At 42.2% G+C, this 15,013-nt stretch overlaps 1 protein-coding gene across 7 annotated transcripts; it reads left to right on the forward strand.

Annotated features, from left to right (window-relative positions):
* Positions 1-22: 22 nt before the first annotated feature.
* Positions 23-12,349, forward strand: LOC120820429 (poly(rC)-binding protein 3). 7 transcript variants are annotated; one of them, XM_040178147.2, is made up of 13 exons: positions 23-164; positions 5,314-5,418; positions 5,590-5,613; positions 5,729-5,761; positions 5,874-5,990; positions 6,173-6,304; positions 6,739-6,867; positions 7,497-7,586; positions 8,227-8,268; positions 8,679-8,754; positions 9,629-9,681; positions 10,558-10,727; positions 11,027-12,349. In XM_040178147.2, the coding sequence occupies exons 2-13, from the start codon at positions 5,341-5,343 to the stop codon at positions 11,382-11,384; spliced, it is 1,302 nt and encodes a 433-aa protein (XP_040034081.1). In that variant the 5' UTR covers positions 23-164; positions 5,314-5,340; the 3' UTR covers positions 11,385-12,349. The 7 variants fall into 7 exon arrangements, with proteins under 7 accessions (XP_040034081.1, XP_040034080.1, XP_040034084.1 ...); XM_040178146.2 differs by lacking the exon at positions 23-164 and adding an exon at positions 1,993-2,618; XM_040178150.2 differs by lacking the exon at positions 23-164 and adding an exon at positions 1,993-2,618 and having other exon boundaries at positions 11,991-12,349.
* Positions 12,350-15,013: the final 2,664 nt, after the last annotated feature.

Here is a 15,013-nt window from a genome sequence, read left to right on the forward strand (position 1 = left end):
CGTTTTGCAATCATGTGATAAGCTTCGCTAGCTGGATCTTTAGCATGACGTTGGCTAATGCGCAGCTAACACGAGCTGCGCAGCCTGGTTCTCTGCGGAAGAAGACATGAGGGACGAAACGTTAGTAACATCATCCTGTCATCAACAGCTTGTTATAAACAAAAGTACGTCTACATTTGGGCATTTATTATTTGATAAACATGCTTTTCGTCCGTATTTTTCACTATAACATGCGTGCATGATAATTGGCAATATGACATTTATTCCTCAAGAGTACTTCGCAATATATCTATACGTTCAACTTGCATTTGACACGTGGAATATGAAAATGCAGCCATGCGTCACTTTGGGCTTGTTATGCAAAATGTTTGAACAGATCTAGTGTATTTATTCTAATATGTTATAGTGTATTATTATATCCATACAGAGCAGTTTAAAGGGTGCTGCTGGATTTCAACCAGAAGTGGTGAATGAAAAATGTTTACTGTGTGTTATTTAGATATTATATTAATCCTTTAGCCATTTCTTCTATTTAGGTAAACTTAGTGCAGACCCATTCGTTTCATGTTTGGGCTATTCTTTCTTTCTTCTTTATATGCTGCTGTCACTAACTGTAACTGATTACACCAACAAGTCCCAGTAATCGCTTAATAGCAATCCCTTTACATAAAATCCCCGACTCCTTAATCTCATTGACACACAAGGTACATGAGGGGAGGGAAATTCGTCACGAGTGATTGGCATGAAATGCCAGATCATCTCATGGTCTCAGAAAGCATAGAAATAAAGAGTCTTAGAGCCCTTGAAAGCTTTGGTGGATTTGTTGTGGTTTGGAGTCTGTTTGGAGTCTGGATCCAGACAGATGCACTGTTGTACAAGTTTTGTTATACTGTTCTGATCTTTTATTGACTGTAGCTCAGTTGCAGCCCAAAATAATGAAAAAAAGTACAAGTATGTAAAATATGATATATGTGCTTTTCCTGCACGTCTCTGCCTGTCTTACACACGTTCTAGGTGTGTTTGGGGCAATCGGAAGACTGCCCCCAGAAGGCGAGTCACAGAAGCACTCAAGCCACTTTAACTGATTTAATTAAAAAATGTCTGACACAATCCTTACAGGCAAATTGGGGCAACATTGGTTTTGCCCAAACCTTGTATATTGTCATCATGGCTGCTATCAGGCGGATGACATTTTGGAGGAAGTCAAGAGCGTGGATTTGATCGGCATTCAAGCAGACGAGACAACTGACATATTTACAGTACACATTATATCATACTGATTATTATTTGATTATATATATAACTATTATACTTAATTGCATGTGAGGGTGATGAAAATAAAATTGTCAGTGTTATGTACATGTACATGTTTTTTTCATGTTGAAATGAATATGAAATATTTAACTGCAAAGTAGTAATGTGTTTTGATACCTTAATTTTTTGCATTAAATCAATCTGGGATGTCGGCTGAAGTTGATTTGATTGCCCTACCTAGAACATTTCCTATCAGTCGTCACTGCCTTTGCTTAACCCTCTCATTATGAACTGAGCCTCACGCTGAATAAGTGCCTTAAAAAGAGAAGAATGACATAACACAATGCTCCAAAGGACTGTATTCATCTTTGTGGACAATGAATTCTTAAATATCAGTAACAAAAATTGGAAATTGTATTGAAACCGTAGTTGATGTGTGAGTGTGACGTGTCCTGCTACATGTCTGACAGGCTGCCATGGGGCTCACAGCAGCCATCATTGTCCCCGTGCAACGCAGTGAGTAGTAATTAAATATGCCACTTATGCTTCACTGATTCATTTCCTTCACAATTTTGAAGCTCAGCTGAATGCATTTTTTTTTTCTGTGCGGGGCTGTATTGTATCGAGTATGGCCTCATTACAGGGGCAGAAGGGCTTGGTGTGGGGGAGGGCAGAGGCAGTGATGGGTGGGGAGAAGCGCCCCATGAAGACATTGTGCTTAACATCACCAAATACCTCAAACACGGCATTGTCCTTCCCAGCCATCAATTAGTGGGGTCCTTGTACAAAGCACCAATTTCATACAGGGCGATTTATTTTTAGAGCAAACCCAGCCCTTTGCAGGCAGGAAGCTCCGAAAATCTAATGAGGAACACAGCAGCCATGCAGGGTTGTTAATTTCAGAGCAGTACCGCTTAACAAAGCCTCTCTTCAGTGTCTCTGTGTGTTTTAATGACTGAAAAAGGCTAGAGCTCTTCCATCTTAGTTGTTGGTGGCTTTAACTGGATTCTGCTCTGTCTCCGCTGGACAGTGTCCAGCCAGAGAGCCTCTTCGCCCTGCCCGCAGGCCCCTTCCGCTCGTGGATCTCCGTGCGGAGGAACGCCTCTTTGGTGGCTGTGACAGGGAGAATTAGGCAAGAGATGCGGCTTCACTTGCCCTGTGTAGGGGGCTTATCTTGGGCTAAGCTGAGGGACTAATAGCAAAGCCAGCCTCCGCTCCAGCCGGTCTGAGGGCACAGGGAACCATCTGTCCACTCTGTGGATAACGGACAACAAAGGGGGCAAACATTGAACGCGGACTGCAGACTAAAGGGCCGTTCATTTAGGAGATACCAGAAATACAGAGGAGGAATACTTGTATGTGAGGTCAGTACGCTAAACTTATCTTTCTTGAACGCAGGCCCCTTAATTGAGCCACAAGGGTCAGACTCCTTCACAGCTCAGTTTTAACTGGTAACAATAAAGCAAAGTACAGTAATGCTGAGGGTTTCACCACAAGCAAAGTTTTGTTTGACTTTAAGTTGAAGTAACAAAATGAGTCCTACTTTTTTCTTCCCTACTATTGCAGAGCGCTAAGAATGCTTGTCTTCATTTTAATGCACGTCTCCTGACTCCCATTTGCGCCTGTTTTTTTTCAGTACTCTGCTGTGTTGTAAATGCATTCAGTTGCACTCTTGACGGCAGAGATAGTTTGGGCTACAGTGAATTACCGCATTAAACCAGACAAAAATCTCTCAAAGTGTAACCTTTGTTTGAGGGAGAAATGCCATGCCGCCAGGCCCCAAGCTTATTGTCTCATATGTGATTGTTATAAATAGAATGTGACTAAATATTTAAGCAGGGATTAGTCGTAGGTTATTGTAATTATTCTAAAGATGTGTCATTTGACACGTTTTAAAATGAACTATTGTTGAATTATTATTATCATGATTATAGCGTTGCTCCCTCAACTGGAGCACTAATATATGATACATTATTGTAAAATACAATAATCTTTGCATTGCAATCTTCAATATTTCATATTATTTATGTTATAACCTCAAACTTAGAGTACACGAGAACCCTCAAGTAATCCACTCAGAGATTCTTCTCCTTTTCCCTCTAGGATTAATGCCCCAGATTTATCTGTATTTGTATTGTCTGAAGCAAATTTGTGTCTCCAGCTCCTGTAGATGATCTGTTTTATCATGAATACTCTGAGGGTGCTGTTGGGCACTAGTGTTTTGTTCGTAAGTGTTGAGTGGGCGCTGACGTGCTAGAGGTGACAGAAATGGGTCAACGGGGTCTTAGCGTTAACTAAACAAATCCCGGCCTATAGGATTAGACAGAGATGTTGCTGTTTATTTGTTGTATTTACGTTAACTTCATAATGATACACGGAAGGAAGAATGCCTGTGAATTTTGTTAGCAGTAAGACGTCCTCCGATTAAGGTGCCGATATGAGTAAGTCACACCGGTAATATCAAAACTAGAATGTGCGACAACAACATCCTATTGTCTCTGTTCCTAGAAAACCCTTTTGTATTCATTCGCTCCCTCGTTAGTAATATTGCCTCTTTTTGTCCGATAATAACGGACAAATGTGTTATCCTCGGTGTTAGCATGGGAGCAGAGAGATTTGGGGAAATACATTTACTTGCAGTTAAATGTGAAGCTGTAGGCAGCAGTAGTTTAGCTTAGCTTAGCTCAGGGGGCAACAGCTAGCGTGGTGCTAACAGCCCAACTGAATCTCATAAATTAACATTTTCATTTACATTATTACTATTTGAGTTTGTTTACATGGATTACATTTGTGGTTGCAGTGTGCTTTAAACAGGCGGGTAGAAGGAAAACCTTCGGCCAGAGCCCGGGTGGCAGTTTTCCGGTCTTTATGCTAAGCTAAGCCAACTGGCTTTTGGCTAAAGCTTAACGTTTAACACAAAGGCACGAGAGCAGTTTTGTGTTACACTGTGGATTAACTGTAGACGCACAATCCCTCACCAATAGCATCCCACCATGTTCCTTCCTCTTTATCTCCAAGGTCTCTGAAACAAACCTAGATCTATCGTTTGCATTAAGCCGACACATTTTAAATGGAATGGTTTCGTATAGAAAACATTCCATCTTTCAATGACTCCTTTCCATAAAGGTAATATGGTTTATTCAATTTAGGTTCTTTATCAGAGTTAATTATTATTATTTAGTTTTATTGAGCCCGGTGTCATTCTGAATGTCAAAAGCACTGCTCAGAACGACGCTAGTCTAATAAAAAAGGGGACCATTCTTTATTTGTTCTGCAAATACAACGGATTGGGTACGCGGCCACAACGAGGCCAACATGTGATATTGAGAGAGCAACTGGTCACACGCACATCACTTGATCCTCAGGCCTCCACAGCAAGTGGCTTCCCTTGTATCTTATCCGAGGGACACACAACTTGAACTGAAGATGCTGTTCCAAGTGGAGGCCTAGAGATATGCTTATCCCCCCCCCCACACACACAAGTACACGGTGAGAAGACAAACAATAATGATCCACAAATCCCCTGATGGAATCTAAAAAAAGGAAAATTGCCTCCTTTTAGCAGCATCAAAAGGACTCTTCATACTTTGGGGAGCGATCCGGTCACTTTGCATTCCCCAGAGTTAGCTAATCATCCATAACGTTCTCAAATAGAGATCTATTTCATCTCTGCAGACTGATGAGGCAGCCCGGTTCCTGAAAGCTGTTGCGTTGGCTGTGTTTGGTAGCTGATCCCCAGAAGAATCCTGTTGAGCACAGGAAATGATACATTTCACATTTCCTGCAGCTGCCGCAGTTTGACAGTAATAAATAGAAAAAGAGCAGGGTAGTTAGCACGAGCATTGATAAGAACCAGAATGATTTGAAAAACAAAGACGGCTTGCAATTCATTGAAAGGAGGAGCTCCCATAATACTCCATACAGTTTGAATTTGTAATGAAATTAGGATCTTGTAGATGCCTCTTTATTACAACAGATAATCTACTAAGCCACCTGAAACGCCAGAGGTCCATTGTTATGCACAGGAGTAGACTTAAACCCTTTCTCTCCTTTTTGCAGAAGGTTTACACTAAAGGAAAATAGACAATGTCTGAGAAGGAAGAAATGATTTCCGAGGGGAATCTGAATGTAACGCTGACGCTGAGGCTGCTGATGCACGGAAAGGTAATAGACAGATATGGAAATAGTTCAAATAATTTAATTTATTTATGTCATCATATCCTAATGGTCTGTAATAGCATACAAATTTTGTTAACATTATTACATCTTGCCTCACATGTATAAAGCTGTGTGTTGCCACTTGCTTGTTAATCGTTTTTATCTTTTCATTTACAGGAAGTTGGCAGCATCATTGGGAAGGTAACTCTTTTTCTACAAGCCATCTGCATCACACTGATTTGTTCCTAATTGTCTTGTTGTATTCTTTATCAAACTAATCAAGTGTACTGTTTTATATCCTCCTACATTACACAAGAAAGGAGAAACAGTCAAGAAAATGAGGGAGGAGGTGAGAATTCACCCTGACACCCTTGATGTGAAAACACGTATAATTGAATATCTTACGGCAGATCAATTTCATCAAATTAAGGCTGGAATAATCAGGGATTTGTGTTCACCAGAGTGGTGCTCGTATCAACATATCGGAGGGATCGTCTCCTGAGAGGATAGTCACCATCACAGGCCCGACAGAGGGCATCTTCAGAGCCTTCTCCATGATCGCTCAGAGGTTTGAGGAGGTACAGCGCAGGAATTATTTAGCAAACTCCACAGCAACGATTCCTTTAAGATTCTGTTTAACGCAATAACTATGCTTGAAAGATTTTATCTGAAGTTAATGCCCCTTTTCCTTGTCAAAAAAGGTGACACAGTCATTTTCACGGTCATTGCTAAAAAAAAGTATTTGTGAATTGTCCCTCAGGATATCACCGCAGCGATGACAAACAGCGCCGTGACAAGCAAGCCACCTGTGACGCTTCGCCTGGTTTTCCCAGGCAGCCAGTGCGGCTCGCTGATCGGCAAAGGAGGCTCCAAGATCAAAGAGATCAGAGAGGTAGGGCCGGAGTCATTTTCTTTTTTGTTTTCTGTCGGCAAGTTGTTACTTACTGGCAAAAGGCCAACAAAAAACCTCCTCCCTGCTGCTTCAACACCTCAAGTATCAAGCAGTAAAACTTGTTTGTTCCATTTCACTTGCTTTTCTCTGCCTTATGTGTGTATTTCTTTTTCTTCGTCTGCCGCTCATGAAAAATCCCTCTGCCTGTGAAGATTGGTGGAGGGTGAAATCTCGTTCTGAATGGACGATATTTGTGTGTGCCTCTTCAAATATTGGAGCACACTTTGCTATTTGGCTTGCAGCTGCTCCATGCATGTCAAAATGTGTTTGGGCTAATTTGCGGGTGCTCGAAACAGCATTTCAATTTAGGTGATGGTGTGCTCTTTTCAGCAGTAAATAGCTGTTGTTTCTTCTGTTGTCTGGTCGACGTGAAGACCACAGGCGCTCAGGTTCAGGTGGCAGGAGACATGCTGCCGGACTCTACGGAGAGGGCTGTCACAATCTCCGGCACTCCACAGGCCATCACTCAGTGTGTACGGCACATCTGCTCCGTCATGCTGGAGGTAAGCAGATGATCCTCAAGATCAGCAACTATTCGGGCAAAAAATGTCACATTTGTTCATGAGCTGATAAAAGGTAGCACATTCTAGATGTTGAATACGTTTTAGTTTAGTTAAAGCTTTAAGTTCAAGTTGGAGTGGTTGTTCATCCTCAAGAGGGGTGCACCAATAATGGTGCTGTTTCTGAGGACATCCAACATATACAGTAGTTCCTTTTGTTAGATAAGGGTTCTTGTAGTCTTGTCGAATTTGTTGATACAATTTTTATTTAATGAAATTTAATGAAAGTTTGGTTGAGCCATTGGTATGGCAATCACTAATGAAGCTAAACTGAAAGTAAACATGTTTTTTTCACCTGACCTTTCTAGCCAACTTCATATTTTCTGCTCGTAACAGTTATTTTGCTCTTATTTAACTTTTCAACCAATGAAATTGAATTATATATATCTATATATATCTATATATCTATATCTATATCTATATATATATATATATATATATATATATATATATATATATATATATTCAGCAGGCAATTTTAAAAAAGGGATCTAGAATGCACCAGTGGCTTTAAGACATCTCCTCTTACTTGTAGCTGTTTATAAATTCTGGCTGCACGTTTGTGTCTCTAGTCTCCCCCAAAAGGAGCGACCATTCCCTACCGCCCCAAGGGCATTCCTGCTGGAGCCCATGCAGTATTAGCACCACAACACCCTGCACAAGTAAGTACCATTATTTAGTAATTCGCATTATTAGCATTATTTAACAGGTCTGTTAAAAGCACAATATGTATATAGGCTCCTTATTTTGTGGGACTTCAGAGTCACGCTCATCATTGAACACATCTTACCACTAGAGGGACACATCTGTGTAATTATACAGCGGTAAGCTCTCCATATTGTAACGGTCCAAGAGGCAATGATCACATTAGAAAGTATTCTGGCGAGCTGTAATTTGTAAGTGATATGAATGAGTCATTTACCTAAAACAATTCCTCCACCGCGTGACACCTGAAAGATGTCGGGACTAAAGCTTGTGCTTAACCTTAACTGGCCGGTTGCTGCCCTGATGCTGGAACAGTATGCTCTGACCTACCAGACATCTGTTTATGTTATTGGATTTTTGGATATGGCCAAAGAGTGAGAGATGGGTGCAGAACAGCGGATGACATTTAGATGAAATTCCATCAAATCCATACACATTAGAGCTACGGAAAAGTGGAATAGAATGGATTTTCAGAAATGCACTCACTGCGCTGAGTTCACACGTTATACTCTGACTAATTCACACTTCGAGAGTCATGTTCGAGCAACTCTGCACCTCCCAGTCGTACAACCCCATCTCCTCTCTTATTCCTCGCAGGCCTTTGCGATTCCAGGGCAGTATGCTTTTGCGCACCAGGATGTAAGTATGCGTATTTAAGGTGCCGACATTCTCCCCTTTAAAATTCCCTCGTCCCCTCCCTCAAAGCCTCCACTCTGACCTCTGTGTACCCTACTCTATAAAGATGAAATTAAATAACCCTGATCTATTGACATTACTAACGCTAACACATTGTTGTTGTTGTTGTAGCAGCATGCATTGATTAAACTGAAGGTGGAGATCTTAAGAGTTCATGATCAGTGATAGCTTTGTAGCCAGAGATGTGACTGAACTTTCTGATGGCTGCCACGAGAAGCCAGCGTGCCCTCTGATGGGAATTGATCCCTTGTGATGTTTGTGATCTTCAAAATTGGCTCGGAATTGCAGTTGTCGGCTCCTCTGATAATAACCCAGTTTGATTGGTTAGCTCTAACTTCCTTCCTACCCTGCAGTTGACCAAGCTTCACCAGTTGGCTATGCAGCATATCCCCCTCCCTTCCCTTGGGCAGAGCAACCCTACCTTCCCTGGTACGTACCCACGGCTCCCCGGGGATGTCCATCTATCCCTCTGACTTCACTCCTCTCGAAACAAGCCGCCCCCCCTGTGACTTCAGACAGGAACACGGAGGTCTCCATTCTCTCAGTTTACAGACACTCTCACAGGTTCTGTTGCTGGTGGCTTTACAGAGACGTGCGCAGCACTGAAATTAAGCTGTTGGGTTTTGCTTTGGCATTTGCATCCTTTTGTATGACAAAATAAGATGAAAAAAACAGGACCATTAAAAGCCACCAAACTAGTTTAATATAAACAATCTGAAAGTTAGTCAATGAAATATTTATAGTAGGTGACAGATTGAAACACAAAAGTAAAACAGCTCTCTGAGAGGGGAATGAGAAAAATGTCAGCAATATTGAATTTTGTAAATATTTATTCATTTCCCACAATTTCTCACATCCTCCCAGAATTTCAGATCCATTTTCCCATTTTCCCTCTGAAAACAAAATCCTAAACTCTCGACCCCGTCCTCCACCTCTGCAACATTTCTCCTCCAAATCTAACATTGTCCTCTTGGTCAGCCCAGCCCATCCCTAACCTCAGCCCCCCAAACCCTTCACCCCCCAACGTACTCATGTAATCTGCCACAACTAAACTGAGGACAAAACATGATGACACCGTGTGATTATGTGCACAGTACTAGTGTGTTAGAGCTTAGTCTGTGGGTAGGAATGCAAAATATTCAAATTTATATGTGTATGCAGTAAACGTGTCTGTTGCTCATGATTTTTTTTTGCCATTTTTCATTTTCCTATTTAAGCAGTGTGATAGTGATAGAGTAACTTCCAAGAACGTGTTAGCCATTTGTGCCATACCGTTGTTCGCATTTCTTGTCCTACTTTGCAGGATTCGATGTATCTGCCCCCACAAGTTCACAAGAACTGGCAATACCCAACGATGTAAGTGCCACACTCTGTCTTCTCTCAGCACAAAAACTCACACAGATTACCCTCATGCCGTTTGATTTATTAATACATTCTAGGAAGACAGCTGTAATGAGAGTGTAGTCAGGACCACCTAAATTAAGACAAGACCAAGACTTTGAGGGGTAGAGACCAATACCAGCACAGTACAGGTCCCTCGCCACATTAAACATGCAAAACCACGACAATAAATCAGAAAGATCCACATTCCCATTAAAACAAAAACAAAACAAATAATGTCTACCATAAAAAATGTCTTCATAAAATAATCAAAAATGTGACGCAGAGGTGTATTTTCATATGTGGGAAGTTTCCTTTGTTTTTTTTATGAGCAAATACAGAGAGATGTTAAGAAATTAATCAGATCAGTTAACGTAATTATGTTGACGCGGAAACAGCTGGGATTAATTTACAGCTGTATCTAATGGTAATTAATTGAATCCATACAATGTATAAAACGACGGGGTTTTAGGTTGACGATGTGCGGGACTATTTCTTGGGTAGGAGTAGTTTACTTCCTGGAGTCTCATTGACACCTTGTATTCATATTAACCGCACACACATCACAGTGGTGTCAATATTTAACAAAGTGATGTGTGACAACATCATTTATACAGTGATATACTGGCATGCTTCACACAAATGTTAGCTAACATGTAATCACATGTAGTCATGGTATATCAGTCAGAAACACGAACATAAGTGTTTGCTGCTGTCGTTAAAAACGTGCATTTCCTCTGTAGAAAACAACTAGGAGTTGCTTCCACCTGCTGTCTTGAAATCTAATTCCTGCAAGAATTGGAAACATAACCTTTTCTGCCATTTACATGTTTACACTCTCTCCCTCTCTAGTTTATTGGCTGCATAATTGGAAGACAAGGCAGCAAGATCAATGAGATTCGGCAGGTCTCTGGAGCTCACATCAAAATTGCCAGTGCCACTGATGGCTCAGCCATGCGCCAAGTCACGATCACAGGCTCGCCGGCCAGCATCAGCGTCGCCCAGTACCTCATCAACGCCAGGTAAGACATAACGCAGGGGACCCACAGCCAGCAGGCCATCACATGGCGGCATGACGATAACACAGCCAGAGTTATTGTACTCGGAGCGAAGCCGGATTTGTTCCATCTCACTGCTCCGTTTTCTCTGTTGACTCTGCTTTTTAACACCGTCTTTGATACTTATGTTTTCTCCTCTCTCTCGCCTCCCTTCTCTTTTATCTCACCCATTCTCCAACCTTATTTTCCACCGTCTCCCCTAACCCCTTCACCATCTCAACCCCCCCCCCCCCTCCTCCCCTCCCCAAACGCCCCCCCTGCAGCTTAGAGATGGCTAAATACACCATGCAGGCCGCTTCTTCCGCGAACCCAGTTGACCTCAACATGAGCTTCTCTCAGTCCGCTCCCAATGCCTCCAACGCTGCTACCTCTATGGCCGTCCTGGCGGCCTCCAACCAAGCCCCCACCATTAACGTCCACTCTCCCTCCACCTTACAAACCATCCAAAGCCCACATTACGCCGTCCCCGTTAGCAGCCTGCTTGGCATGAAAACTCTCCCTCTCCTGACTGTCCACCCTGCAGCCGCTTCCGGCCTAACTCATGGTTTGTGCCCTTATGCCGCCAAAATGTCAACCTCCGGCATGAAAAAATCAGAGCGGCAGAAGTTTGCTCCCTATTGATGTCTGCTTTTTAAGTCATAGTCAGTGTAGCTGACTGGTAAGACGTTGCTTAATGATTCAAAGGATAATTTAAGGTTAAGCACACATAGGCTTGCACATAGCTTACACCAGTGTGTGTGCGTGTGCGTGTGTGTGTGTGAGAGGTTTGCCAGTGTAGCGCTTGCCTTCCATAAATTGGGAGAGTATTAGAAACAGACTGAAAGCATGGTAGTAATCAAAACATGTCCTTGTTAATTACAACAGGCAGCGGAGGTGCATATTCACTCAGTATTATCCAGCAGACGTGCTTAACAATTAATGTGGGTAACTCAGGCTTGTATTAGTATCCTAGAAAACTAATTTTATTTTCAAATGGATTCGTGTTACAGAGCTTTATATGAAGACTTACTCCAGGAGAGTTATTTTACATGATGCACATATTGGTTTAGTTTTCTATTTCTGTAAGTAGTTTACAATATTTCTCTTGTTAGATAATGCAACGGAGCATCATGTGACCTGGTGCTTTGTTGGCAGCGGGCTGTTGAAATGTTTGTCTTGTACAGTAGAAGTCAGTGTGTTAAGTATCTTTCAATAAGGGCTGTCAACTTAACCTTTCCTTCACTATAGGCTCTCCTCAGTGCTAACAGGCATGGGTGTTCTGTAGTAGCGTTGCGCTGTTGCAGTTCTGACGGGATTTTCCTAAAGCCACATTGGATTCTTGTGGATTTCACTCTTCGCAGTAATCCTCTAGAGCGGGACTGGCCAAACTAACTCATTCATTGTTTTTCTACGCCAGCTTTTTTTCCTGTTTATTTTCCAACCCAAACGGCAGGATTGCTTGGACTTTCAGCATCGGAAATGGACGCTGAGTAATTATTGTGAAAAATGTCTTATTCATCGTGTTCCTGGTGTGGGTCCAACTTCAAACAATGCAGAGTGTAATATTTGAAATGACTTTGGAATAAATGTGACTTTTTATGAATACAGATTGGTTGTTTTGTTCTACTTTTGTCAGCAAGAAAAAACCTTTACATTTATGTTGAGTCTGACTCGTAAGGGATTTATGCATTGTTAACATAAGTGCCTTTGAACTAGTTATACTGTATATTAATCAGGGCAACACATTTCACTCAGCTGGAACTACTGTTTATAGCAGTTATTTTCTTTGTATAATTAAAAAAAACAAAAAAACTTTGATCTCCTTTGTTTGACTTTATGAAGGTGCAGTGCATAATATATTTTTAGCACCTATTGGGATATGATTTTCACATTTTACTGATGCAAGCTGTTGACTTAAAACAAATTAACATTAAAATAAGGTTATATTGCCCTTGTGTTCTGCTTGACCCGTTTAAAACTACAGACCAGACAGCTAGGATAACATGGCTCATGTAACAAACAAAGAGAAAATGTGCACTTAGAGCCCGGAAATATTAAACAGCAGTGATACTGGACTATGGAAAACAACGGAGCGCAGAAACAGCCGCCATTAGCAGTTGGCAACACGCAGACATTGAGAAGTTTGGCAGATATCAGAGCTTCCGTGGTATTATGGACGCAGTTTGCTGATGGCAGAACAAACTTTCCAGCCTGCACTCGCCTGGAAAGCAGAAGCAAACTTGGACTGACCTCCCAGTAAATATTCAACACAAGTTGTTCTCACGGGTCCTGGGAAAGAACAACTTAACCTCCAGTTGTGTGCTCAAGCCCACTGCTGATGGGTAGGTAGGTTTGCCCCCATTTTTTACTCTACAAGGAGTTAGGGGCTTCTGCTCTGCCGGATCCGTGGAGTTTGGGTAGCGAGCCATATCGGAATGCTGAAGTGGATGTAATCAATAGTTAATGGAGGCAGAACATGTAATGACAGTGAAGGACGACATTTGAACTTGGGGGAAGGTGTAGCAGCAGAGAGCAGTGCTGCGTGTACGCTGATGGGTGCCCAGGGCAGTTATGAGTCCACGGCCAGCTTCTAATGCTATATTAATGATTTCCTTTTTTCAACCTGACACAGGCGGGAGTGAGGGGGCGGTTTTTGGGAGCGTTTTGCCATCACGCTGTTTCGAAAAAGCAATTCAAAGGAAAATAAGTACATGGGTTTTTTTTGGGTGTGGAGGGGGGGGTCAGAATTGCTGGAAAGTTTGTGGAAATTGGTAGGCAGAGCTGACACTCAATTCCTGATGAAAAAGCAGTACTCACTAAAAAATATTCCCCTATGGACAGATTACAAAAAACGTATGTAAACACAAAAAAAATCCATTTGGAGTTCTGTTCTATTTAGTTACTTTCAGTAGGATATTCCCTCCAGTTTTTCACCATAGGCCAGTGATATCATGAAGCATAATTGTGACAGTTCGTGTGGGGACCCCAATGCACTCAAGACTCCACGGATCTTTGACTCCTTAATTAAAACTCCAGAAACAGCGGCGGAGTAACGATACCACAAAGGGCGGGTTCACCGGGAGTTAAACGGGGACACGCAGGGTCGGCACCAGGCGATCCGTCTGAATAGTGCTTGTCTGGCATGAAAACAGATGCACAATCTGGCTCTTTGTGTGTGTGTGTGTGAGGCAGGAGACTAACTAAGGACTTGATTAGTGATCGGAGGCAGGTGTGTGAACAGGTGAAGGGCGTTAGATGTGGGAGTGGCTGAGGACCGTATGGAGCCTAACTGTGAAACATAACACTTCATACAATCTAAAATACATATAACATGTTTAAGTGTTTGTTAGGGTACACTTATGATCTGTTGTTTTGGAAATCTACGCTACTACTATGATATTTGATAGTTTTGAAGACCTGGAGCCTTCCTATTCAATTCTTATAGAATCTCGATTGTTCCTTCGCTAGCAATTACGTTTCTTCCAAAGTTGAGTTACAGTTTGTCCGTATTCCTCATTTAATTCCCGGAGGACTGTAGACCGAAGTCCTGTCCTCAGTTCTTGTTTTGGTGCATTTGGGGATTTTGGCAGTTAACCTTCAACAGTTTGCGGTTCGGCCTAAAGCATCTAAAATATACCTCAATAGACCACAAGAGAGGATGTACAGCTTTGGAAAGCCGCTAGCAGACTGTTAACGGTTCCTTCATTTACAACCGCTGCTGTCAGATTCATGTAGTAAAGCAGCAGTGAAGAGCAGTGGCAGAGAATCAGCAAACTCCAACTGCCTAAAGGTTAATATACCCTAAATAAGAATTCTTCTTTGAATGTGTAAAGAAAGCGTTGAAAACTTGAATCGCGAAGTCAACTTACAAGGCTTTTCGACTGGTGATCTTTCACTCTGATCATTCTGTATTTCTTCAGTTATTGTTCATTTAGGCTCCAGCCTTTTCTATTTTATACAATAAAGTATGTATCCCCCCTCCCAGTGGGCTAATGTGCTCCTTTTCTCATTCGACAACAAGTCTCTTAGTGTCCAAAATCAAGGAAAACGACTCCCTAATTCCAGATAATTAAGCGGAGTCGTTAATCACAGCGGGGTGTGAACCACGTGGCCCTCACCGATGGACCGCCCGCTGCTCCTCGTCCATCTCAAAGGGCCCCATCTAGCGGCCCCCATTTATCAAATCATTTCTGCTCTCTTTTTTTGGTCACCGTGAGAAATAAAGTGCCCGCGCGCAGCAGGGACGTCAGTAGCTGCTCGCGCGGCACACG

The sequence above is a fragment of the Gasterosteus aculeatus genome, chromosome 6 (assembly GCF_964276395.1).
Source record: "Gasterosteus aculeatus chromosome 6, fGasAcu3.hap1.1, whole genome shotgun sequence".
NCBI classification, from domain to species: Eukaryota; Metazoa; Chordata; class Actinopteri; order Perciformes; family Gasterosteidae; genus Gasterosteus; species Gasterosteus aculeatus.

Coding starts and splice junctions, on each gene's coding strand:
- LOC120820429 (XM_040178147.2), top strand. CDS start 5,341: ATGTCTGAGAAGGAAGAAATGATTTCCGAGGGGAATCTGAATGTAACG. Junction 8,755..9,628: donor GAGCAACCCTACCTTCCCTG/GTACGTACCCAC, acceptor CCTACTTTGCAG/GATTCGATGTATCTGCCCCC. Junction 10,728..11,026: donor CAGTACCTCATCAACGCCAG/GTAAGACATAAC, acceptor CCCCCCCTGCAG/CTTAGAGATGGCTAAATACA.